The sequence below is a fragment of the Acomys russatus genome, chromosome 1, assembly GCF_903995435.1.
Source record: "Acomys russatus chromosome 1, mAcoRus1.1, whole genome shotgun sequence".
Taxonomy (NCBI): domain Eukaryota; kingdom Metazoa; phylum Chordata; class Mammalia; order Rodentia; family Muridae; genus Acomys; species Acomys russatus.
The window spans coordinates 46,542,544-46,566,512 of record NC_067137.1 but is presented as its reverse complement, the minus strand read 5'-3'; the positions used below and the strand labels follow the sequence as shown (position 1 = coordinate 46,566,512).

The 23,969-nt window shown below is 47.4% G+C and overlaps 1 protein-coding gene across 12 annotated transcripts in view; it reads right to left on the bottom strand.

The window, feature by feature from the left end:
* The window catches only part of Atxn7l1 (ataxin 7 like 1), a 228,262-nt gene that overhangs the window by 129,480 nt on the left and 74,813 nt on the right, over positions 1-23,969 (bottom strand). For all 12 annotated transcript variants that reach the window (XR_007830525.1, XM_051144886.1, XM_051144812.1 and 9 more), the window contains one exon: positions 20,453-20,557. Coding sequence is in view for 11 of the 12 variants with exons in the window: in XM_051144886.1 (XP_051000843.1) it covers positions 20,453-20,557 (105 nt within the window). In the remaining variant the exon portion in view is untranslated. The remainder of the gene's footprint in view (positions 1-20,452; positions 20,558-23,969) is intronic.

Here is a 23,969-nt window from a genome sequence, read left to right as displayed (position 1 = left end):
TCACCAATGGACTGCAAAAGACGTGCTCTGCGAGCCTCACATGCCAACTTCCTAACAATGTGCACAGCAGAGAGCAGAGGCAGCCTACCCTGTATGGGGGAGGACCAGAAATAAAGCAAGAGGTCTAGATGACAGGAGTTTTCTCGGCTGGAGAAAGACAGATAAAGGGGAACTTTTGTGCATGATTCCAGGGCTCGGAGAGATACGGCATCAGTCAACGGCTCTGAGAGAGGGCTGACTTGTATGAGGTAAGTAGTAAATGTCCTGGATGCTGGCCTCTGGAATCTGCTTTTGGGGGCACAGGCACCCCTAATCTTCTATCATCCCTGAAGGCAAGAAAGAGATGCCCTGGGGTTTCAGTACGATCTATCAGAGTGAAACAGCTCTCGCGCCTCTCCTCTCTAGGCAGCTGGTGGGTTGCTGGAGCCTGTTTCTCGTTCCAGATACAGCCTTGCTCCTTCTCACCTCTGGAAACAACATGGAGTTTCTACTTGCATACAGCCAAAAACAATCTAAAGTGTGCAGGGGCCGGGCAGAACATCTTGTATATTTTAAGCCTCTAGAGATGAGCTTCTACTAGTCATGTCACCTGTGTGTCAACCTCTACCACGCCTGAGGACCCCCCACCCAGACTGGACCAAGGCCTCAAAATGCTCACAGGCCCCAATAACAGGTGTTCTTTTATGCTACATTCCTAGCTGCTTACTCTATCTTCTTAAACACCTTTATGGGTCGGGAACTATGTCAATCCCATTTTATAGATGAGAAAACTGAGGCTTAGGGAGGCTGAAGGATTGGCAGGCATCACTTAAGGAATGTCAGAGACCAAATCAAGCCTCGGACTTGTAGCTGGAGAATCAAGCTCTTCCCTAGTCCTCTGCCCGTCTCTCTAACCTAATGCCCATCACCCACTGCAGCTGGAGCCCTGAAGGACACTAGCTGACTTGGGTCTCCTCCCAGCCTCCTAGAGGTGCCGAGTTTCAATACAGAGCCCGCAGTGTGAAAAGACACTCATCCCCGCATTCAAGCCAGAGAGCAGAATGTCATTTTGTGTTTGTTTGAGCCTTCCACCATGCAGCCAGAGACAGCCTCATAGATGGGCTCTGTTCGCTTTCTCCAGCCCAACACCCAGCCCCTCCCTTCCCACTGCCAGTCTCTGCCTGTGCTCCTGCAGCCGGCAACCGACGTTTCCCGTCTAACCTTATTATATATTTCATCTAAAGATGCCTACTCTTCACGTGGCAGCGAGGCATATTTTTAGCGCAAGCTACACGCCAAGGCAACTTCAAATTTATCATTTCTAATAATAACCTCGGAGCAGAACCCAGTACCCATTCCACACGTGGACAAACAGAGGTGGGAGGCTCCGGCAAGGTCATGGAGTCCCAAACTGCCAGGTCTCCCCCTCTTAACTTCCCATTTAACAAACTCCTCGTCTGAGGCCCAGGAATGAGAGTGTTGTCAGCGGAAGATGTACCTGTGTTTGTGCTGGGCCCTCAGCATACTAACTAGCAGCTTAGGCTCTGCTGGCAGGGCTGTCACCGCCTAGCTTTCTGCAAACCCCTTCTCATTAGTAGCTTTACATGCACAAAGCTCTCACTTGGCGTCTCGGGCTGCATCTCTCTCTCTCCTCAGCCAGCATGGTGAAAGAATTTCCTCTCTGCAGAACATAACCAACTGCCTGTAGTACCCACTGAAACGAACGCTGCTTCTGATGGAATCTTCAGGCTGGGAAACGAAGGGATAGATCAGAACCTCTAAGCAGACCAGAGCTTCCTTCAGCCTCACATCACTGCAGGGCTTTTCTAATAGTCACTAGAGACAGCTCAGATGCATAAGCTGGAGACCGTGTCCCTTAGTTGCATTAGAAAAGTCCTGCATTAGAAACCGAATCTGAACTTTCCTAAAAGTGCATTTGCCCCCTTGAGTGAGCACAGTGTCTTTGCTATTGCTCTCCTTTTGTTCCTGGGAACTGCAAAGAGGTGGTAATCATGGGGAAGAGACAGGGGACAGAAGTTCTAGCCCCCCCCCACACCCCCACCCCCATTCTGCCAATGCTAATGGTGTGACCTCAAGTCTCTGATTTATTTTTCTCTTAGGCCTTCAAAATCGGCAAAGCTACCATTCCCGTGCACTTCCTGCGTTCCTCTGTAAGTCCAAATGCACAAACTGTGGGAAGGTGCTTGTGTGCACACTGCAAGATGCTGAGGCAACTGCTGAGGCACCTCTTAAAGGTGAGCACTAGACTGCCAAAGGCAGCCCGCCCCACTCCCCCAGCACACAAGTGGCTTGCTGCTGTTTTCAGAGGCACTGTTGGGAGATGGCACCAGGGAGTGTGACCATGGAAGACAGAGTCTTGTGTCACAGCATTAGAAGCAGGCAGCAGCACAGCTCATGTGTGTTCTGAAATCTTCATCTCACCATCCGGCATGGCGGCTGGCACATTATGGGCACTCAAAAACAAGCTGACAGTCGAAGACTGCAGCCTAAGGGTTTATTTTGGTTTCTATGGGGAAGAAAGATTGCTGTCAAGAAAGGGATTGGGGCACAGAGAGGGAATTCCTGGAAGCCTAACTGTAGGGTGACCAGTTGAGCAGATGTAAGAGGCCCAGGCAAAAGAGGGTCACTCCATATGCATTATGTGTTTGCTCAACAGCAGAGAATGAAATATCTAAACTGAGAGGAATTTGGTGGCAGTCACATGAGGCTTTGGGTTCCCAAGAGTGGATCCCCTTTATCTTACTCCTCTTTTGCTCCCATTCATTTCCCTTTTCCTGCCCGATATCCTTCTGGAATTCAACAGAATCACACTTCTTTTCTTTTTGCTGGATCAGATGATCACCCAAGATAATTCCCTGATCCCTGCTGGTGGCTTCCTGCCTCGCCTCGGCTACATCATCTCTAACAGCGCCTGGCATTCAGTGTAAAGCTGCAGCCTTTACCAGGCTTTGCACTTGGGATTGACACATGTACTTTGTGAAGTGTTTGCCAGAAACACGCATGTACCACAGCAGGATCACCTGGATCAAGGTCCAACTTGGTCCACGGGGCAGCAAAGAGACAGTTGGGACCAGGCGACTGACTATATCATCAATCAGGGAATTTCCCCTTTAAACTTGTGCAGCATCAGCCTGCCTGGGCCAACTCAATATTCATAAGTGGGAAGTGGAGATGGCATTTCTGTTTCGGCAAAAGCGCTAGCTATTTATCATGGCGAACGACCGAAACAGTTGTACACACAGTGCTTTCCTCGCTGCTGTAAATTACAGTATACAGAGGATTAAACTTAAGCCTAATGCTACCCTTGAGCTTCAACAGCTGAGTCCTATAAACGAATCCCCGTTAAGAGAAGAGAGTCTTGTTCCTGGTTACTATTTTAAAATGTATCTCTATTAAAAGCTTGTCTTAAACATGAATTTACCAGGCAGCCTGCCCCAGTCTTAGGCAAGTACTTCCTCAGGGCACTGACTGGTAGAGTCCCATCAAATGATTCAGAGACTTGGCCTCAGCAGGGGCAGGAAAGCAATGGATGCATAAGGACATTCAGGGTACCAGCTGAGCACTCACTCACTTGCTGCCACTGGGATCTGGGTTAGAAGGGGGACAGAGGGCAGAAGGAGAGACCTTCAGAAGCACAACTGCCCTAAACCCCTGCTTCTTCTGGTGTCTGATGATCTGGGAAGTGGCAGGGAACTCTGACCTAAAGCTAACTATCGTTAATTTTCCCAGTCCTTGTTCCTTAAAGAGACAGCTGCGGAGCAAAAGCACCACATCACCTAAGGGAGGTATTACAGAATCTGTGTTCTAACAAGATTCTGCACAGGCTGCATGTGCACTCAGATGTGAGAAGCTAGCGTGGGTAAACAGGGGCCAGGACGGAAGAGCCCTTCTGATATTCCCTCTGGAAATCATGACAAATAACAAATACAACTATGAAAACAGGCCCCTGATAATGAACCAAAGGATTCTAAGTTTTACTCTCAGGACGCATTTTAAAAGGAACTTGAGATATAAGCTTTTATGGCCATAAATGAATGAATGTATCACTTTACACCTGAGAGATGTCACAAATAAATCAAGATATAAAACGCAATGAATTAGCAAAAAGCTCAGACTCACCACATTAATCACTGTGTCTCCAGCCCCTCCACTAGTGAGTAGTTTGACACTGCACTGCCAGTGTTTTGGGTTGTAATTAGCAGTTCATTCTAAGTGATAAAGTATGCAAAGGCCTCTGTGCTGTTTGAGAAGATCCAGATTCTGTGTAACTTTAATAGAAAAAAAACTGTAGCTCAATATGCATGATAAAACATAATTGCTAATCACTAAATAAATAGAAAATCTGAAATAAAATCTAAAATATGGGGACAGATAAAAAGCAGGATAAACAAATACAAAATTAAAAGAAAGAAATAAGTACAAGTTTATTAAGCAATCACAATAAATGTAAATGGATAAAAGACATTATCAGATGGGCCTCTTTTAAAAGCCAGACATATATTGCTGATAGGAGAAACAATTAAAACAAAAATAATATCAAAGACTGGGTAGAGATAAATGAGGGAATTTCATATTAACCAAAAGATGATTAGACAGCAGTGTTGTTCAGATAAAATAGAACCAAAGGCAAATTAATAGGTACAAAGACACCAACCACTAGGAAGGTTTGACTCAAGGTTGTATGCATGCAACCAAACAGCCTCAAAATTGTAAAGCAAAGCCACCAGAGTCACAGGAAAGAGTGGCATTTTATAACCACCACAGGAGATTGATAACAGCTCCCTTCCCAGAAACTGTAGTGTGAGTAGGCAAAATATGGTGAGGACACACAAGATGCGAACAAAATAATAAATATACTCAACCCTACACCCAAATGAGAGCTGTGTAAATTTTCCAGTCACACAGAAGACATTTATAGAAACTGCCCCTGCTCTTGCTAATCTCTAAGGAAGTATACAATGTATTATAAACAGAGTAGCACAGTTAAATTCTTGGGCCACCACAAATTAAACTAGACATCAAAAATAAAACAATAGTAAGCTTCTGCCTGGGCACTTTTTATGACTGAAAATAAAACCACACACTTAAGTTAGCAGTTGGCAGCAGTGTGATTTTGTTCTGTGTGGTCTACTTGTTATGGGGCTAGCTTAATTTACATGGCATTTATCAGTAGCATCACAAGAAACAGGAAACTCTCAGATCGTTATAGCTTCACTACTTTGACTTTGAACTAAATTCTGGCCCAAGAGGAAAGAAGGGATGTGCACAGAGGTTAGTCGGGACAATGTCCTACAACACAAGGAGCTGTGCTTGGTACGTTTTCCAGACTGTGTCCTATTTAGCCATATTATACTCAATATGGCTCAGCAGTGCTGGTTGGACAAGCAGATTGTTTGTCCAGTCTGGCTCCTGGGGAAAGGAGCTGTTCAACTAATTGGGCACCTTACAATTAATGCCATCCTGGAATCGAGAAATACTATTGTGAGCAATTTGTATGGCTTAAAACTTCCAAAAACCAAAACAAGTGAGGGAGGCTGTTGTGGTGGTTTGAACAGGGATGGCCCCCATAGGCTCATATGTGAATGTTTGGTCATCATTAGGGAGTAGTGTTACTGGACAGGGATTAGGAGGTATGGCTTTATTGGAGTAGGTGTGGCCTTGTTGGAGGAAGTGTGTCACTGTGGGTGGTTCTTTCTCCAGCTCCATGTCTGCCTGTGTGCTGCCGTGCTTCCTGCCATGCACATACTGGTCTAAAGCTCTAAAACTGTAAGCCAGCCCCCATTAAATGCTTTCCTTTATAAAAGAGTTGCCATGGTCATGCTGTCTCCTCAAAGCAACAGAACACTGACTGAGACAGCTGCCTAGGTATACACACAAGGAAAAATATAGGGCCAGGGAAAGGAGAGCTTGCTTGTGAAATTACTGCAAGCAGCCCAAACCAGATGCATTGCTTCTCCCTTCAAAGACACTGCCCACCTAATACAATTCCAGTGCCAGCCACAGTGAGTCGAATATTAAAAAGACCACAACTGGTTACATGCTTGCCTCATATGTACAAAATCCTGGGTTCCATGCAGGACACACACACACACACACACACACACACACACACACACACACACACACACACACACACTGTGAGGAGCAGGAGAGAGAAAGAAAGACAGAATCCAAACTTTAAGTTACATTATATCAATGACAGGCCTACAAGTTCTGTGAACAAGTGAGAATGGGTGATGAGTGGACAAAGAAGTCAGGGAGGCCCATCCAAAGCTCTCCAGGATGTGTACTGGGTGGTGAAGGTCTTGCTGTTTCTCATGGACAGAGCAGGGTGGATCTCAGGGAGTAGCGCCCTCCTCCACTCTTGGCCTTCCCACTGCTCTTTGAGCCTCTCTCTGCACTTTCATCACCACCATCACCCACTTCAAAGAACTGCAGGCTCTTATCAACAGATTCTAGAGTCTCTCGCATGGTGAACGTCACAGTTTCTAAGAGTATGGCAGGGGTGGGTGGGGTTTGGGGTATGGAGTGGGGAGTGGGGCTAGGCTGAAGTGGCAGACTCTTAACAGAGCTCCTGTCTAGCCCCTGTCCACTTGCGTTGATAAGCTTCTATCGTATGGGCTTGGAAATAGTGCTACCACAAGGATGACCCCAGGTACCACCAGAGCTGACAGCAAAGTGGGCCAGTGCATTAGGGCTCAGCCAATGCAAGTGTCATGCTAATTGGGATGTACACCAGAGGGCCCCCTGGTTAGGAAGTTACCTTTTGTAAAAAAAAAAGGACTCCTTTCAGAAGGTTGTAAACTAAGTAGAGGTTGCCACTCACAGAAGGGAGCAGAAAACATATCTAGAGGAGTAGACTCTGGAGAAAGTTCAGGAAGAAATAATGCAGGGGGAGGAAAGCTAAGGATCTATGACGCCAACAAACAAACAAATAACAGTAGTCAACTCTGCCTTCAACAGCAGCCTGTAGTTCCAGTGCTGTGGGACAAAGGATACGGTTGCTTTCTCTGGAACAAAATTATGATTAATTCCACGGGAAGTGGGATTCATCAGTGAAATTGCTGACTTACTCTTTCACAGTTATTCTCCCCATTTGCATGTCCCCCTGGACCTATTTATTTCCCACATGTCTCCTATGCAACGTTCCCCAATTTGCACTCATTTTTCAGAAGCGCCTGCCTGGGAGAGAGCATCAGGAAGGTCCCACACAAGCGCGAACTCTGGAGCTGCCATGATTGCAGGAGGCCCCACACAGTCAAATGCCCCATCAGCCTTTCCCTGGGGGGAAACAAAGGCAAGAAGCCTGCCATAGGAAATGGACTCATGCCTCATTTCAGACAAGAGGGCCTGGAAGGCTTGCTGCATCCCCGAAGCCAGCCTGCACACGGTGTCTGGTACGTAATGCTTCTGGAGGAAGCAGTCGGTGACCTTGCCAGGAGAAAACAGATTGTGGGGTGTTGCAGATCAGCTGTGAGTGAGGTTCTGACACTAGCGTGTGAGGTGACAATTGTGTAGAATCATGGCCACTATTATAAACCCTTCTGCTTATAAAGTACAGCGCACAGGGCTGGGAGGATGGAAAACCCCGCCCACAGCCAGATCCCTGGCCAAGATGAAAAACAGTCTTTGCCTCACTGCACAGTCACCAGAGGAAGATAAGGACTTGCCCTCGAGAGCACATTATTAGGACAAAGATGCATTATTGGTACTGCTGCTGCTATTGCTGGGCAGTACGGATGGGCGCATTTAGTAAGAATGATTGATTCCAAGGTGAAGCGGATACACTTTTGTTCGGTACTTTAAAACCCTAAGGGCCGCTTTGTGACTCTAGGAGGTAAGTCTGGCACCATGTCTGGAGGACGTGTGTCCAGCAAACTCTTGCTTTCTCTTTACTGACTTGGTCTTTCAAGGAAGGACCATTGGGAAGCGCTGCTCTGCTCATCGCTAAGGATGGGGACATTGCCAAATGGACCCTTTGAAGCAGCACTGGCAACTTCTACTTGGATTTAAATAAAGCAGTGACTGTTGCCCTAATTCAGTGCCGAGGATCGGGGTGGATGGGAGCAGCCTGCGAGGCACGGATGTGCCAGGGATGAGTCAGAAGCCAGGGGTCACATTACAGCACAAAGCCCTCCAGAAATCAGCTGTGGTCACAGATCAAAGCAGTGGCTCCCAGCACTTGCTGAGAACGGATGTCTGTCCTGCAGCAGCCTTTCCAGTTGTGTCTAAACGGAGACGGGCATTCTCCTTCCAGTGGCAAGCCTTCCAACGGAGTGTGCTTGCTCAAGTGGGCAAGCTGGTTTCCCTCCTCCTGAGAGCCATTTGAGAGGCTAAACCTACTGAGCACTAACTTTTTTGACCCAGCACTTACTGTGTTGAGTGGGGGCTTAATTTTTTTTTTATTTTTTATTGTGTGATTGATTTAGTGCATGCATGCATGTGTGCATGCGTGTGTGTGTGTGTGTGTGTGTGTACTATAAAGCATGTGTGAAAGTCAGGGAACAGCTTCTGGAGTCCTTCTCTCTCCACCATGTGAGCTCCTGGAATTACGCTTCAGTCATTAGGCTTGGAGGCAAATGTTTTCCCCAGTGAGTCATGTTGTAGCCTCAAAGGAGTCTAATAGTGAACGAGACAGCGTTTCTGGTGCCTGGAAACTCCTAGTCTCCTGTACATGAGTGCATGCATGTACAGCCATGTTAGAAGATAGTTGGTAAGTATCTGCAATAGCCAACATAAATACTAACACCGGTGAGACAGCAGGGGCCACGAGCACTTTTAATATGTGGTTGAAGAAATCCTTCCTTTGGTCTCGATACCTGTTTATCACAAACACCTGTGAGCATCTTCCAACTGTCAACAAATGTGCTCCATGCTGAGACCCATGGGAGGTACAGCACAGGACTAGCCCTTGGCAGCTCCCTATCCAGCACGGGGACTCGCCTGCAGAGGAGGCAGGAGGCAGAGGTGCCAGGTGAGAGTTGGTCTGGGTAGCTCAGCACAAACACAGGTCAATCAAACACTTAGGGTGCTCCAATCAGAAAAGAGGCCTGTGAGTGATGCACATAAGAAGCCATCTGTACTTGGAAAGGACATGCCAAGACAAATGAATGGTTACTCCAACCTCACCTGGCCAATCCAATGCCTTCCTCTCTTTTCTCCTGTTACCCAACTTCGCAGCATCGGACACGGTCTGCGAGACACGTTCTTCTCTTGGCTTCCACATCTCCCACCTGCCAAATCCCTGGCCATTCGCCATAAATGTCCCCTCCTGTTTTCCTAATCCAGTCCAATCCAATCTAATCCAGTTCTACCCAAACCAAACTAACCCAACCCAGGGGAACCAAATTCCCTCAGCGAGTCCTGTCACTAGAACCCCAAAATAGATCTCAAGTCACGCACCCTTTTCTTTCCACTCCTATCCAAGCATAGACCTGGAGCTCCTCTCATTAGCTACACATTAGTCCTATGTTTCCCAGGATGCAAGGTACCTTGGCAAGAATGACTTCTGAAAAAAACACAAATCACATTTACATCTGTCCCTAGCTCAGACTCTCCAGGGTCTTCCAACCACATTCAGAAAGGAGAAGAGATAGCCAGCCTCCGGATTCTGGCATCCACCACGGTTCTCCTGGCTTGGAATCCCTCAGCCCCACTTTTGCTCTTGCTGTGTTCTCTGCTGGGAGGGACACCCCCCCTGCCCCAGCCTTGTGCCAGCTTCTCGTGTGTTCTGAGTGCATTCATGTTATGCAGCATTACCAGATCATAAAGCCAACAAGTCCAGGCCCTTCTCACTGGACCAGTGGCTCTGGGACAACGTTTGGCACACAGTTGGTGTTGAAATAAGACATACACAAATGCATCAAAACTAGGAGGTTGCGGTGTCAAGAAACAGGCCCCTATGAAACTATGAGTAGAGGGGGGTTTTATTTATTTACTTTTGTGTTTGCTAGAATGAGTGTGCATGTGTGTTTGCATACATGTGCACATGTGCACATGTGCATGTGGAGGTCAGAGGGCAACCTTGAGTACTCTTCCTCAGGCACGGCATCCCTTTTATTTTGAGACAGCCTTGCTGACCAGTGAGCCCAGGAGCGCACCACACCTGTCTCCACCTCTCCAGTACAGGGAATACAAGTGAATGCCACTGTGCCAGGTGTTAGACATGGGCTCTGGTGATCAACGTCAGGTCCTTATGCTTGTATGCAAGCACTTTACTGACTGGGCCATCTCCCTAGACCCATAAGTTTATCTTCAATTAAAGGTGGACTGCAATTCTCTAAGGTTCCAACGATCCTAGTGCTGTAAGCTTATTGCCACAGTTCTATTAACCTCAGAGAGAGACATAAAAGGGTATTTCATTGACTATGGATGGAGTTACCTATTGTTCGTGGGCCTCGTGGGCTTCCTTATTTGTTGGGAGGTCAGCAAGACCCTGCAGGCAGATAGGATGAGAGAACACAGAGTCCCCGTGTCATCTTTTCTACAAGCTTCCTTCTTTTTACTTTCTCGTGTCTAAAGGTCTAGTTCAAACACCGCAGCCAAGTGTAACCACATTTTCACGATTACCCACTTATTCCTCCCATCTCTTCTCACACACCCACACCAACAAGCAGCGAAGATTAGCATCATAGCCTAGAAAGGTACTAAGGAGACACAAAGCACCTGTGATTTCCCCACATCTGCCGAGAAACAGAGATGATCTGCATGCACCACAGGTCGGTTGAGCTGTTTCAGGGAGTTGAGGCGTTGCAGGCCCTCCACTAGTGCAAGGGGGGCACGCTCTGGAGTCTGTTTCTGTTACTTATTCTCATCTCATGCACATTTCTTCCTTCCTTCCTTTCTTTCTTTTCTTTCTTTCTCTTTGGTTTTTCAAGACAGGGTTTCTCTGTGTAGCCTTAGCTGTCCTAGACTCACTTTTGTAGACCAGGCTCGCCTAGAACTCACAGCGATCCACCTGCCTCTGCCTCCTGAGTGCTGGGATTAAAGGCGTGTGCCACCACCGCCCCGCTTCACACCCATTTCTTAACTGTTCACAGTTTCTCTTCCTTGAGTGTGAGATAAAGGGAACGCACCCAAAGTTCCTTAGGGTGATGACAGGGCTGAATAAGGCTCAAAAATACTCAGCAAAGAGTAAGCACTCACTACAGGCCTGAGCTTTCTAGCCACTGCTTCCATCTGTGAGGGATAAGAAGCCTGAGGGTTAGGGACTAGGTAGATGCTATGTTCTTGATCCAGCATTAAATCTAATTTGAGCGGCTGTGAGCTCATAATAATAAAAAAAAAAAGTTTTGCTTGATATAGTATCTCCCTACACCGCCTAATATGGCCTTGAACTCAAAAATCTTCCTGCTTTAGTCTCCCAGGTGCAGGGATCACTGGTGAGAGTCACTAGATCCAACTCCAGATAAAAAAATTATCAAGTAGAAGAAAATAGTTGTACTCGGTTGTAGACTCTTTTGGTTGTAACGCTTGACTTAGGGCATAATCATTTGCTAGTCAGTCATCCCTCCACTTGTCTCGTTAGATCTATGCACTGTCCCCACCCCACCCTCACCCCCTCCCACCCCTGCCTCTCTCTGAGGTGGGGAGGTGGGGCTTCTCCTTCAGGTATACCACAAGTTATATGGTGGTGTTTACACTTTTCCAGAGACCCAGGAGAGAAGGAATAAGAAAACCACAGCAGACATTTTTTTAGTCATAAGAACAGAAAAGATAAGGTTCGCCCCTGGAGTTCATTTGGGATCTGGACACAATGATCAAATTAAAGTTTAAAAAAAAAAAAAAAATCTTAACAATATGAAGGCTACGCAAGTTCACACACTTTTGCGAAGTCTAGTAATTAATGATGCCATGTTGACAAAGAATATATTCAATGAGACAAAGTTCCTCATCTATTTTATGCTTCTTTGCTGTAAGGAAAAAAATAGTTTTACAAGTGAAAATTAATGATAAAATAATAAAATAAAAAATTCACCTTAAAAATCAAATCTAAGTCAACTGACATTTAAAAAAAAAAAAAAAAAAAAAAAAAAAAGCCAAGTCCTGTGCTGTGGCAATCAGCAGCATCAGAAAGGAAGCCCTGGCAGGCTAATTAACTGGTGCCAATACCCCAATGCCCCAGGAAGCCCAGGGGCACTGACATCAGCGGGGGCTCACTTTCCCTGGGACTCAGAAGCACATGTGACTTGTCATTTCTTCAACTCGAGGTCACCTAGAGAGAGACAGAATTGGCAACACACACACACACAAACACACACACACACAATCTCAGGAAGCCTTGAACCTCATTAATTAGGCTCCCCCACGCGGCACGGCGGGGCGGGCAGCTGCTTGTCCCCACCAGTGCCAGCATCTGGATATGCACAGAAGGAGCAGGGTGCCAGCCAGGACACGCCGCGCCTCACTCCAGGAGCCAGCTCCCACACTCCTCTACTTTGCCACTCTCACACTTCATTAAATTCTACCGCATCGCATCAACATGCAAAACAGCTATTTGAAGGGCATTCAAAAATATATCATCAGAAAGGGAATAAAAACCTCTCTGAGAAAGGGGTGGGTGAGTGGAGGCCTCTCCTGTCTAGTCAATGACATCCAGGTCCTTTGGTTCCAAACCGTGTTTTTAAAGTGCAGTGACAAAGGAGGATTGTTTCTATCTGACTGGTGGGGCGTGGAACTGTGTGTTCTCTGCTGACAGGCCCGAGCACTAAGGGCAGCTGCAAAAGCCTGGAGGATCTGTCGGATTTCTTCTGCCTCCTATTCTAATTTTAATTTGAAAGTGGGCAGCTCTGCAGCTTTCCCAACTTTCCTATGATGCCGTGTTTTCCACTTTGCATATACCTGTGGGTCAGAAATGATCTTTTCTTTCTTTTTAATGTCCTAAAAGCACTCATTTGGATCCAGTTAGGTTGGCCCAAAGCTGTGCAAAGCACTTGCTGGCAATCTTCATGGCAGGGCCCAACTGATTCCAGCAAGTTGTCTTCTAAAGCCAGCATGCACACTGTGGCACAAGTATACCCAGCTACCCACAACAGAACAAACAAACAAACAAACGGCTGTGGTGGCACACACCTTTAATCCCAGCACTCAGGAGGTCGAAGCAGGCAGATTACTGTGAGTTCGAGGCCAGCCTGGTCCACAAAGTGAGTCTAGGACAGCTAAGGCGACACAGAGAAACCCTGTCTCGAAAAACAAAACAAAACAAAAAGAAAAACTAAAAGCATTAATTTAATCTATAACCAACTGAGTCCACATGCACAATCAGCCATTGGCTTTAGATTTGTTATTTTTGTAATGTAAGCATCTTCTGTTTTATTGGCATATAATAATCATATATAGTACTGGTTCTCATAAAGACATTTTCATACAAGTACCTAGGGAAGTTATCTTGATGAGTGAGTAGCTCTGTGCAAGTAGAAGTGTCAACTCTGTATGTGGCTGGGATTCTGTAGAGGCTGTTTCTGGGATTAGTGTGCACACGTGCACACACTAGAACACACACACTCCTATACTATGGAAAGAAATGTAACCACAGTAAGTAAGGCTACCATGATGAACAGGGGCCTTATGTTTCATGGTACTGGTTCTCAGATGTGGACAATCGTGTCCCCCTGGGTGAACTGCAATGCCTGGAGATTCTTCCGCTGTCGAGATCAGGGGCAAGACCACTCACTGCTGCTTTCACATGCAGCAGGTGGTGGCCAGGGAAACTCAACCCTCAACAACCTAGAGGACACACAGGTGAGCCTCACTGAAGACAAGTGCCAAAGACCCCCTGCAGAAAGGCCACCTTAGTAGCATTATTCCACCAGCAGATCAGACGATGAGGATCAGAAAGAAGTTAAGTTCATCCCTTCACTTAGGCAAATCCTAAAACTTCATAGATGTTGGGCCTAATCCCCAAATCCAACCACATCTGTTACTTTCTCCATTACGAAATGTACAACGGGTTAAAAGCACAATTACTAATTACAGTAACATGAGGTTTCCCATTGCAGCACCACACACCAGCTGCCTTCCCCTCCGGTGCAGACCTATGTAGACCTCCAGACAGCACACCCCAGCAGTCTTCTTAGAAATGGCCACTGTGTTCTTTCTGGGTAGAGCTTAGGGTGACTGCAGTCCTGCCACAAATAATGATATCACCATGGTGTCCCTCTCCCTCTGCAATGATTGCAAGTGAAAATCCCTTGGGCAATAACTTCATTACAGATCTCTGAGGCTTATCATTCAATAATCATTTTTATTTTTATTGTTGTTGTTGTTATTATTATTAATCGTGTGTGTGTGTGTGTGTGTGTGTGTGTGTGTGTGTGTGTGTGCGCGCACACGCACGCATGCCAGAGGTCAACCTTGAGGAAAACAACTAGAGGTGTTTTCCTCAGGAGCTGTCCACCTTGCTTGTTTTTTGGACACAGGGTCTCTCAACTGACCTGAAGGTCCTTGAACAGGCTGGGCTGGCTGGCCTATGGGCTTCAGAGAGCCACTGCTCTGCCTCCGTAGCACTGGGTTTACAGTGGGCATTCCCACACCTGCCTCTTCCATCTGAGTTCTGGGGATCAAACTCTGGCTCTCACGCCTGAACAGCAAGCACTTGACTGAGTTATCTCCCCAGGCCCAGGAAAACAGTTTCTTAAAGCAAACTTTGTTCCAGCACCGTGCTTTCCATATTCAAGCATGCCCCCTTCAGTCGTCAAGAAGACAAGCTATTGACCCCATGTGAAGAATAAGGGAACTAAAGTAGAGAGGGGCGGAGTAACCTGCCAAGGTCACATAGCTAATAAGGGCCGAAGCCGGAACATAAATCTAGATAAACTGACTCTAAAGAGGCTTCGTTCAAACTGCACCATGTCCCACCATGCCACAGCCTGGGCCGGACAACCCAGACAGACAGAGACGGCTGCTGAGAGGAGTCAGAACCCCAAGGCCAGGTGAACTGATTTGGTTTCGCTCTTTCTATTACCCGGGCTGCGTCAGCAGTTCACCTGTTGAGCGTTAGATCCCTTGAAATCACCGACCTCTGGGTAGCAGACTAAAAGAACTGGACAGGCCCTGGGGGTGGGTGGCTCATCCATGACACCAAAACCACACCAAGCATGGGAGATTCTGGAACACAGGTCATACCCGCCATCGATGTCTGAGGCACTGGTTGCGGCACGGGCCAGCAGCAAAGAGAGAGAGAGTGGCCAGTCCTCCTGAGAGGCGCAATGCCTCTTGTCAGGGGGCCCAGAGATATACTGGAGCTTTGTGGCATTTCTCCGGAGCTGACACCAGGGCCTAATGAGAATGTAAACCAATATTTGCAAAGTGCAATCCTCGAGGCTCCCGGCAGATGTGATCACATCCAGGCAGACTGATCCTGTCTCCAAGGGTAGGAAGGCGCAGTGAATCACAGGCTCATGCCATGGGCTGACCTCAGAGTAATATCCCCAGAGACAGCAGGGAGCAAAGACAGGAAGCACTTGGCTAAAGCAGCTTTCCCATTTTCCATAAGAAACTTTCAACTTCATAAAAAAGGGGGCACACTTTATTGACAATAAAAGCTAACCTTTATTCCCTACTCCATGCCAGCAAAATATACATCCTTTTTCCTTTCCTCACAGCAATTCTGCAGAGCAAGAACTGGCATTCTTACTTCCTAAGTGGGGAGAACCAGGTTCCAAAAGGAAGGTAGTGTAATTAGCCGAAGGCTGCACACTAGCAAGCGTGAATCAGGATTTTAGCCTCCTGAGTTACTCAGTGAATGTTTCCTTTGATGACATTCCATTTCTTCATATGGCTGCTGTGACAGTGATGTCACAGGAAGTATGTATTTAGTCTTTGCAACAAATTCCTGGCAGATGCTTAAATTTGTAGCTTCCTTAGTGACAGGTGACAAGTAATAAGAAGGGGAGGGTATCATCTTTTGTCATGCTTGGTTCTAGACTTCAGTTTCTGGATATTAGACATTTAGAACCCCTGGGGCTTCTGGAATAAGTATCCTTGTATACACTGCTGAGGTGATTAGGATTGCAGACAGTTAAGCATATGGGCTGGTGCTCAGAATGACCAGATACAAGTAGAAAATTGGAATTCTCAGTCCCCCTGGACCAGGGCTAGAGACTGTACTAAACACCAAAGCCCAGTGCTTTGGATCAGTGTGTAGTGGCACATCTTCAAACACCCTGAGAGATAAAGCTGAGAGAGTCTGGGAGGGTCAGTGCAGCCACATGCCAAAGGTACAGCTCAACTATACAAGAACAAAAGTGCCAGTGCTCAGGACCTCTGACCCCACCCTATGCAGTGCTATGTGTTAATCTGAGGCTCTGTCACATCCGTTATGACAGCATTGAGAGCTATAGTAAGTTTAAGGCCAGCCTGGTCTACATAGCATGTTCCAGGGCAGCTAGGGCTAGACAGAGAAACCTTCAGGGGAGGGGAGAGAAAGACAGACACAGAGAGAGAGAAAGAGACAGAGACACACAGACGCACAGACAGAGGAACAGAAACAGAGCAAACATAAGCAAACTGTTTCCCTGAGCTCTGTGAGTCATTACAGCAAAGTGAGACATGTGGGGATCCCCATGTCAAACAGAAGCACAAGTAACCTTGGGACCATTATCTGTGCTTGCCATCTAAAATGGAGGCCACTTGTATGGGACTGAACCCTTAACTTGTGAGTCTACTGGGTGGTGAGGGTCTTAATCAGGTTAAATTGTGCTTGTTATGGAAAGCAAATATCAGGTGTGAGAAGTGTTGAGTAAGAAAGAGCCAGTGTCAGACAAGTGCCCACAACCACAGCCATGTGTGCACACACAGAAACGTACACATACACACGCATGCGTAGAGGGAACATGCACACAAAGACAAAGACACACTTTTTATTTTTCAATTTAGATTAAGTAACCTGTACACCAAGATCATGAATGCCGGCGTGCACCCGAGACAGCCTTAGGTGGAGGGCACTGGGAACACAGAAGTGCAAAGGAATATTCCTAGCCCTGACAGACAACTGCATGGTAAGAGGTGGCAAGTGAACAGAGGTTTATGGGTAACTAGAAGGAGGAATTCCTCCCACCTGACCACCCATCAGGGTCAACACAGAAAGATACCATGCAGAGAGGAGGAGGAGGAGGAAAAAGAGATAGAGAAGGAGGTGGAGGAGGAAGAGGAAGTGAACTCCAAGTGTCACAGCCATGTGTCATGTTGTCCCAACAGCTCCACAAAGCAGGCAACAAGTATCCACTTTATAGATGTACCATCTTGAGGTAGAGAAAGATGAGTGTCAAGCCCACACATACATACACAGACAGTGAGGGAAGTCCAGAATCATTTTGCCTGTTCCCAAAGGTGATGTTTCTACCACATGAACACATTTTGAGTTACACTAGGGAAGGCTGCTAGTCTGCCTGGGTAGTCACAGAAGGCCTGACTAGTGGGTGGGGCTTGAGGCCCTGCACTGTTTTTCTACCCCCAAAACTCACTTTCCACATATCTTCATAGTTTGCATGGGGCTCCATGTGGACAGGCTGTAAGCACAATGGCTATGGAAGTACTTCCCTTGCTCTGCGACGCCACCTGCACTCAGAACCAGGCTCTCTCTGTCTTGCTTTGAGACCTTGGACACAGCACCCAACCCCTGAAGTTCCAGCTTCCTCAACTCCAAGCTGGGTGTACCATTCACACCCACTCCACAGGGCTGCTGCAAGGGTTGTGTTTTCAAAGATATGCAAAGCACCTGGCATGCTGCCCAGCACTTAGCACAATGGCACTCTTATTAACTTACTGAAAACAGCAAGGCTCATCACACAAGGTAAAGCCAGAAGGGGGAGGAAAAAGAAGCTGCGCAGTACCGTGCTTGTTTGCTCTGGAGCTCAAGCTCTCTCAGGCAAGCCAGAGAAGCGCTCACCAGCTGACTTACAACTCCAGCCACCCCCCCCCCTCCTCCATCTCTGAAAGTCCCACCCTGAAATCCCAATACAGGATACATGATGCTGTTGGAAGGTGGGGCCTGTGACAGGCCATTACCTCACAGGAGGGGAGACCTCAAAGATGAGCTTTGTGCCCTTATAAATGAGGCTCCAGGGAGCTCTTGCCCATCTTCTGCCACAGGAGAATACAGTAAGAAGGTACCGGGCAGCACTAGAAGATAGTCCTCACCAACATCCGACGCAGCATCCTGACCTCAGACTGCAGCCTCCAGAGTCGGGAGGAGTCATCTCTTGATTTTAAACAACCCACCCTGTGATACTGTGGTGTGGCCTGAGACGACAAGGACCCTCATGGAAGTATAGAAGACATTCTGAGGAGGGTTTTTAGAAAAGCTCCCCCAAAGACTTGCCAAAGTTCTCAGCTGCATCTCAACATTCTCTCTGGACTCTTGAGAAATGTGGGGTTTGTATTATTGGAACACACAACTGGGGGATGAATGACATTTCTTGGCCTCAGATTTGCTGGGTTATGGTTCAGCAAAAAGCTCACTGTAGCCCCAGGCTTCAGGTGATGAGGTCAGTACACCCAAAGCTCCAAACTAATTTTCAGCCTCTGCTCAGAACAGGTGGCCACCATGTCGCTGGTTTTCTTCCTAGCTGAGACCTAGGTCCAGCATGGAAAGCCAGAGGGTCCACAGGCCTGTGCACCAACTACACCAAGCCTCCCCTGCTGGTGAGAGGGTCCCTTTCTCGGAGGAAGAGCCTGCATGGCAGAGATCCTCATCCCTTTCTGGAGGCTTCCATGCAATGTGGGCAAGCTAAATTCCCAAGGGCAGTTCTGATGGCTTACAATTGAGTGGCAGCCATACCAGGGCTGGGACCAGCCCTCGTGTTCACTGCAGCATCCGAGTGCCCGGAGCAGCAGAACAGTCCTATGAATGACTGAGTGATGAGCACCCAGGACAATCTGGAGTCCTCGTGAGCACCGAACACAGAGCCATATCCCACAGCTCTTCACTGAGTGAGAGGCTTGTGGGGACCTCCTTGCGACTGCCACACTTTTGATGGTTTACCCACAGCCTCAGCTAGTGGTAGCACTGCCGGGCCTCTGACAGTTCCCCTCCAGAAAGGTGTGACCTTTTTTCTCTTCCAGGCAGAAGAGGGTCACTTGCTACAGAACACCGAACAAGATCATCTCGCGCTGAATGCATGCTTAGTTCGTTTATGCTCACACTGCCAGAAATGAACATGCCAGCATAGACGTGCACACATAAGTCACCTCCTCATGGAAGAGACAAAGACATACACAGCTGGGTCCCACCTGTCATCAGAACCCTTTGTAGAGTACTTTATAGAAGCCCCTCTCTTCCTTGGACTAACTCAACACAGTGTCCTCCAAAGCTTGAATTCTCTGCCTACTCATTCTAATAGTAAGCCACACTACAGATGGCACCCGGCTTTTAGCTGGATGTACACATCATAGACACATATTATCGATGCTCAGCTACTGTACTACCTAAACACATTTACTTCTTTTGTTTCATGACTACTTATCACAGCATGGTAATGTAAAAGGGGTAGGGGAAGTCAGAATACAGTGCGAGAAAGGGGAAACGCGTGTAATTTACAAAAGCGCACTCAACATTATAATCGCTTCTTTTGTTCGCCATAAAGTGTTGAATGTGCTTTGGAAACAACAGCAGATGGGGGGGGGGGGGGCATTCAGATCCCGTTCACCACAAAGGGTCATGGTTAAATAAGACTAGAAAACACTGTCCCGGACTCGCAGCATATGACAGTTGTGGGAATCATCTAGCCTAACTCCTGGCACAGAGAAGGAAACAGCCACCTAGAGAGATTAAATGACGTCTTGTTTAAGGTCAGAGAGCTGCTTAGCAGTGCCACCTGACTCCTGTCTGTCCTCATGTCCACCTCTATTGAGTGGAGTGTACCGTTTGCTACTGACAGAGTCAAGGAATTTCTCACAGCATCAAAGCCAGGACGTTACGATACTCAGGGAGAAGTGAGTTTTTTAAGCACCCTTTACAAACTTACAGGGGAAGGGGCTGTTCTCAAAAGCACAATAGGCAGTGCTTTACCTACGTCCTGCGAGCACCAACCAATGAGGCAGACACTGTGCCCCTGGGGCTCCAGCCCTCCCTGTGTGCTCAAATCTGGGGAGTCTTTTCTATGAGCTTCTTTCAGGGAAGAAGATGGCAAGTTGCAGGAAGAATGAGTGCTTCCTCAAGGCACTTTTCTCCCCTCCTCTTGGCTACCTGCAGAGGCCGCCAGGAAGGTGCACAAAGCTTTCAGGTGAGCCCCATCCACCGAGGCATGCTATAGGCTTTCTCCTGTTTGCTCTGACAGGAAGGAGCACTGGAGCAGGAGGACTGAGTTTGCACCAGGTCCTCTGTGTGCAGAGGCAGCAGCCCCAGGCAACTGTACCCACAGCCTTGGACTGAGACAGACACAGGAGCACCCAGCTGGGGAGCCCAGGGTCACTGGCTGCCCATGCATCCACCAGGTTGCAGGGGTCCACTTACCGCAGTGTGACTGGAACACCTGTGGCTTCACAACCTGATTGCAGGCACTGCACACGACCAGATAGAAGTCATCATGTGCTGGATAATGGCCAAATAGGTGCATATCTGTGGGGGGAAATGAAAACAGAAGTTTTGTTTAAAAAAAAAAAAAAGCAATTAAGTCTCAGAAAGTATGCAGTTTCTTCTTGAAATTTCTTTCAGGAAAAGATTTTTACCAGACACACACAGACAGGGAACACAGCTCCAGGGAACACAGCTACTCAGCTTGCAAAAATGCAAAGGCCTTCCAGCGCCCCTCTGTCACTCCTAGAAACTGGCTGTGATAGCAACAATCTGGTCAGCCATCTTAAGGCTCCCTCGAGTCACAAACTAGGGGAATGACCAAGCCAAAGTCCACAGCTCAGCCTTTATTGCGGGACTGTGGGGTTTCCCAGGGAGAGTAGACACGGAAGACCACAGCTGGGGTGGGAAACGGAGGCTTCTTGGCCTCAGCTGGGAGAAGAACCTTCTGAACAAGCAGCCTGTTCGCCACCATCATCATCTGAGTTCATTACGGTTCGCTTGGTAAATAACTACTGGGGGCCTGGGGAGTAAGAATGGTGTCACTGCTCTCCTGCAGTTTATGGTGGCAGAAGGAAGGGCACGAGTCAGGTAGCCACACTGGGTGTCATTGGTGTGGTGGCGGTGGTGACAACAGTTGCAAGAACAAGTTGGATGGAGTCCTAAGAAAGCTGGACAGGTAAGCTAGCTTAGTCTGAGGCAGCAAGCTGAGGCCTTCGCATGAGGGATTGGAGAAACCCCTCTAGGGAATTGGTGGTGGTGGTGGTGGGGGTTTCAAAGTTCAAGCCAGCAAAGGAGGCTCTGTACCCTGGAGGTGGCTCTTATTCTTTTTTGGTTGGGATAGAACAAGGAGGGGGCTAGGGGTGAAGCTGGCAAGGGGCCAGAAGCTACAGCTGTGTAGACCAAGGAAAGGACAAGTGGAAGCTACTGAGTATTTTGAAGCAGAGATGTAAAGCAATTAGACAGCTACTGTAAAAAAAAAAAAAAAAAAAAAATCACTGGCGGGACATTCACCTGAGACACGAATGCCTTGGTCCACACACAAATTGTACACGTGCTCACGGCAGTGTCTCTTATAACAGGTAACAAGCAGAACCCCAGACGTCCATCCGCTGATGAATGGATAAACAGAATACAGGAATGAGGTGTGTTACGTGCTACAACACGGACAAACCCTGAAAACATCAAAGAAGGAAGCTGACGCCAGATGTGCCCATTTACGTGAAATGTCCAGAATAGGCAGTCTACACAGATGAGTCCCTACGTGCTTGCTTTGGGCTTGGAGGAGAGGGAAGGGCCATAGAGTGGAGGGCTTACTGGGGTCAATGGAAACTTCCTAAGGTTACTAATAGTAACACTTGCAAGACACTGAAGCCCTGGGCTTACACGCTTTAAATGGGAGATTTGTATGGTATCCAAATTACGTCCCCATAAAGCTGTCAAACAAATAAAGGCCAGTTCTGAGGAAACTTGTTGTCACATCTCATATACCATCGAGAAGCAGGAGGCCCTCACAAATTCCATCATCTACCTCAACAGGTAGCCCACAGGTGGGCTCCTTGGGCTCTGACAAGGTATGTATGAAGGCGTCTCTGCTATCCACCCCTTACCCTGCAGCCTGTTTACCAGATTCAACCTGTGTCTTTACCAACTTCCCCACCCCACAACATATGATAGCTTCCCCCAAATTCTAGCTCAGGCCAGAAGGATGAGCTGAGCTCCTCGTGCTATGGGCAACTAACCATCCGAAGGATGAACAACCCAAAGACTGCCTTTCAGCAAGCCTGTGTTCTGCATGTCTTTCCCATACAGTCCTGCTACTTTGGCCATGGATGCAGCACTGGCCCCATGTTAGGGAGCAAAACTTTCCACTCCAATGAGGAGGCAGGAAAGTCAACAGCAGGGACTGGAGACACAGGCTGAAGTGAATCCTTAACTTGAGTGTCCCTCCAGGGGAGTTGTGGGCTGTTATCTATGCCCTTGGGAACTGGCCTCTGCACCTCCACATCTGTCTAAGAGATCTGCCAGGATCTTCAGAGGAACATTATTAGTCAGGGCCCAAGAATAAGCCCTGGAGGAGGAGAGGCGGGGAGAGAGGAAGCCTGTGATAGGTTCACCCAAGGTACAGGCCTGGGCCTGAGCTATAGGATCCCTGTGGGCAGATGGGACCTTCAGTTCAGAGCCTCATATAGGGGCTCATCACATTCTGAGTTAATTGCCAAAACCATTCATGTTTCACTTTTATTTTCAGGTTGCTTATTTTTAAAGCATGTAAATGTGTTCTATAGTGTGTGTGTGTGTGTGTGTGTGTGTGTGTGTGTGTGTGTGTATAATGACTTTTTTGTTTGTTTTGGAGACAGAGTTTCTCTTTATGTAACCCTAGCCATCCCAGAACTTGCTCTGTAGACCAGGCTGACCTCAATCTGCCTACTTCTGCCTCCCTAGTGCTGGGGTCAAAAGTGTGTGCCACCACCAACCCACGACTCATATTTTTTGAATACATATTTGAAAAATATAGAAAATACAAAAGAAATTGTGTATGTGTGTATGCATTGGGTGCATATATGCCCACATGTATGTGGAGGCCAGGTCAACCTAACCTCGGTGTCATTTCTCAGGTTCCATTCATTTTTCTCTTTGTTTGAGAGAAAACAAACTGGCCTGGAGCTTGCTATGTGTGTTAGGCTGGCTCCCCAGCAAGTCCTAGGGATCTGCCTGTCTCCACCTTCCCATGTTGGGATGACACACATGCTGCACAATGCTCAGCCTTCAATGTGGGTTCTGTAGATGGAACCTAAGAGTCCAATACTTTCATGCCAAGCGCTTTATGCACTGAGCAACCTTCCCAGCTCCGCAAAAACATACTTAAAAATTATTGGTGGCTAGGTGGTGGTGGCGTGCGCCTTTAATCCTAGTACTTGGAAGGCAGAGGCAGGTGGATCTCTGAGTTTAAGGATAGCCTGCTCTACAGAGTGAGTTCCAGGATAGTGAGATCTTGTCTCAAAAACCAAAAACCAAGATAAAAGAAAGGAAGGAAGGAAGAAGAAAAGAAACTAGTGATCTTTACTAACACTCTGCATCCCTTTCAGAGACATTTCCTACCCAGGTATATGCTTGTAAAAGCTAAAATGTGTTTATTTGATAAGAACAGGGTTGAGTGGCCTTGTGTGCCTTCTGAAACAGATGAAATTATGAAGAAATAAAAGGATTTTATCAATAAACACACACACAGACACAAAACAAACAAACAAGCAAAAACCCTGAAGACTATCTAGACTAAGCATTAACAAATGCCTCTGGAGCTTGCAGCTGTGACAAGTGCTGGGCGGCTGGGACCAGACCATGCAAAGCGTGAAGTTTGTTGTCACAGCTCACAATCATCACTCAATGCTTCATTCTTCAATATTCTCAGAAATCTGCGGAGCTCATGCCTATCTCCTCACTCCTACACACACAC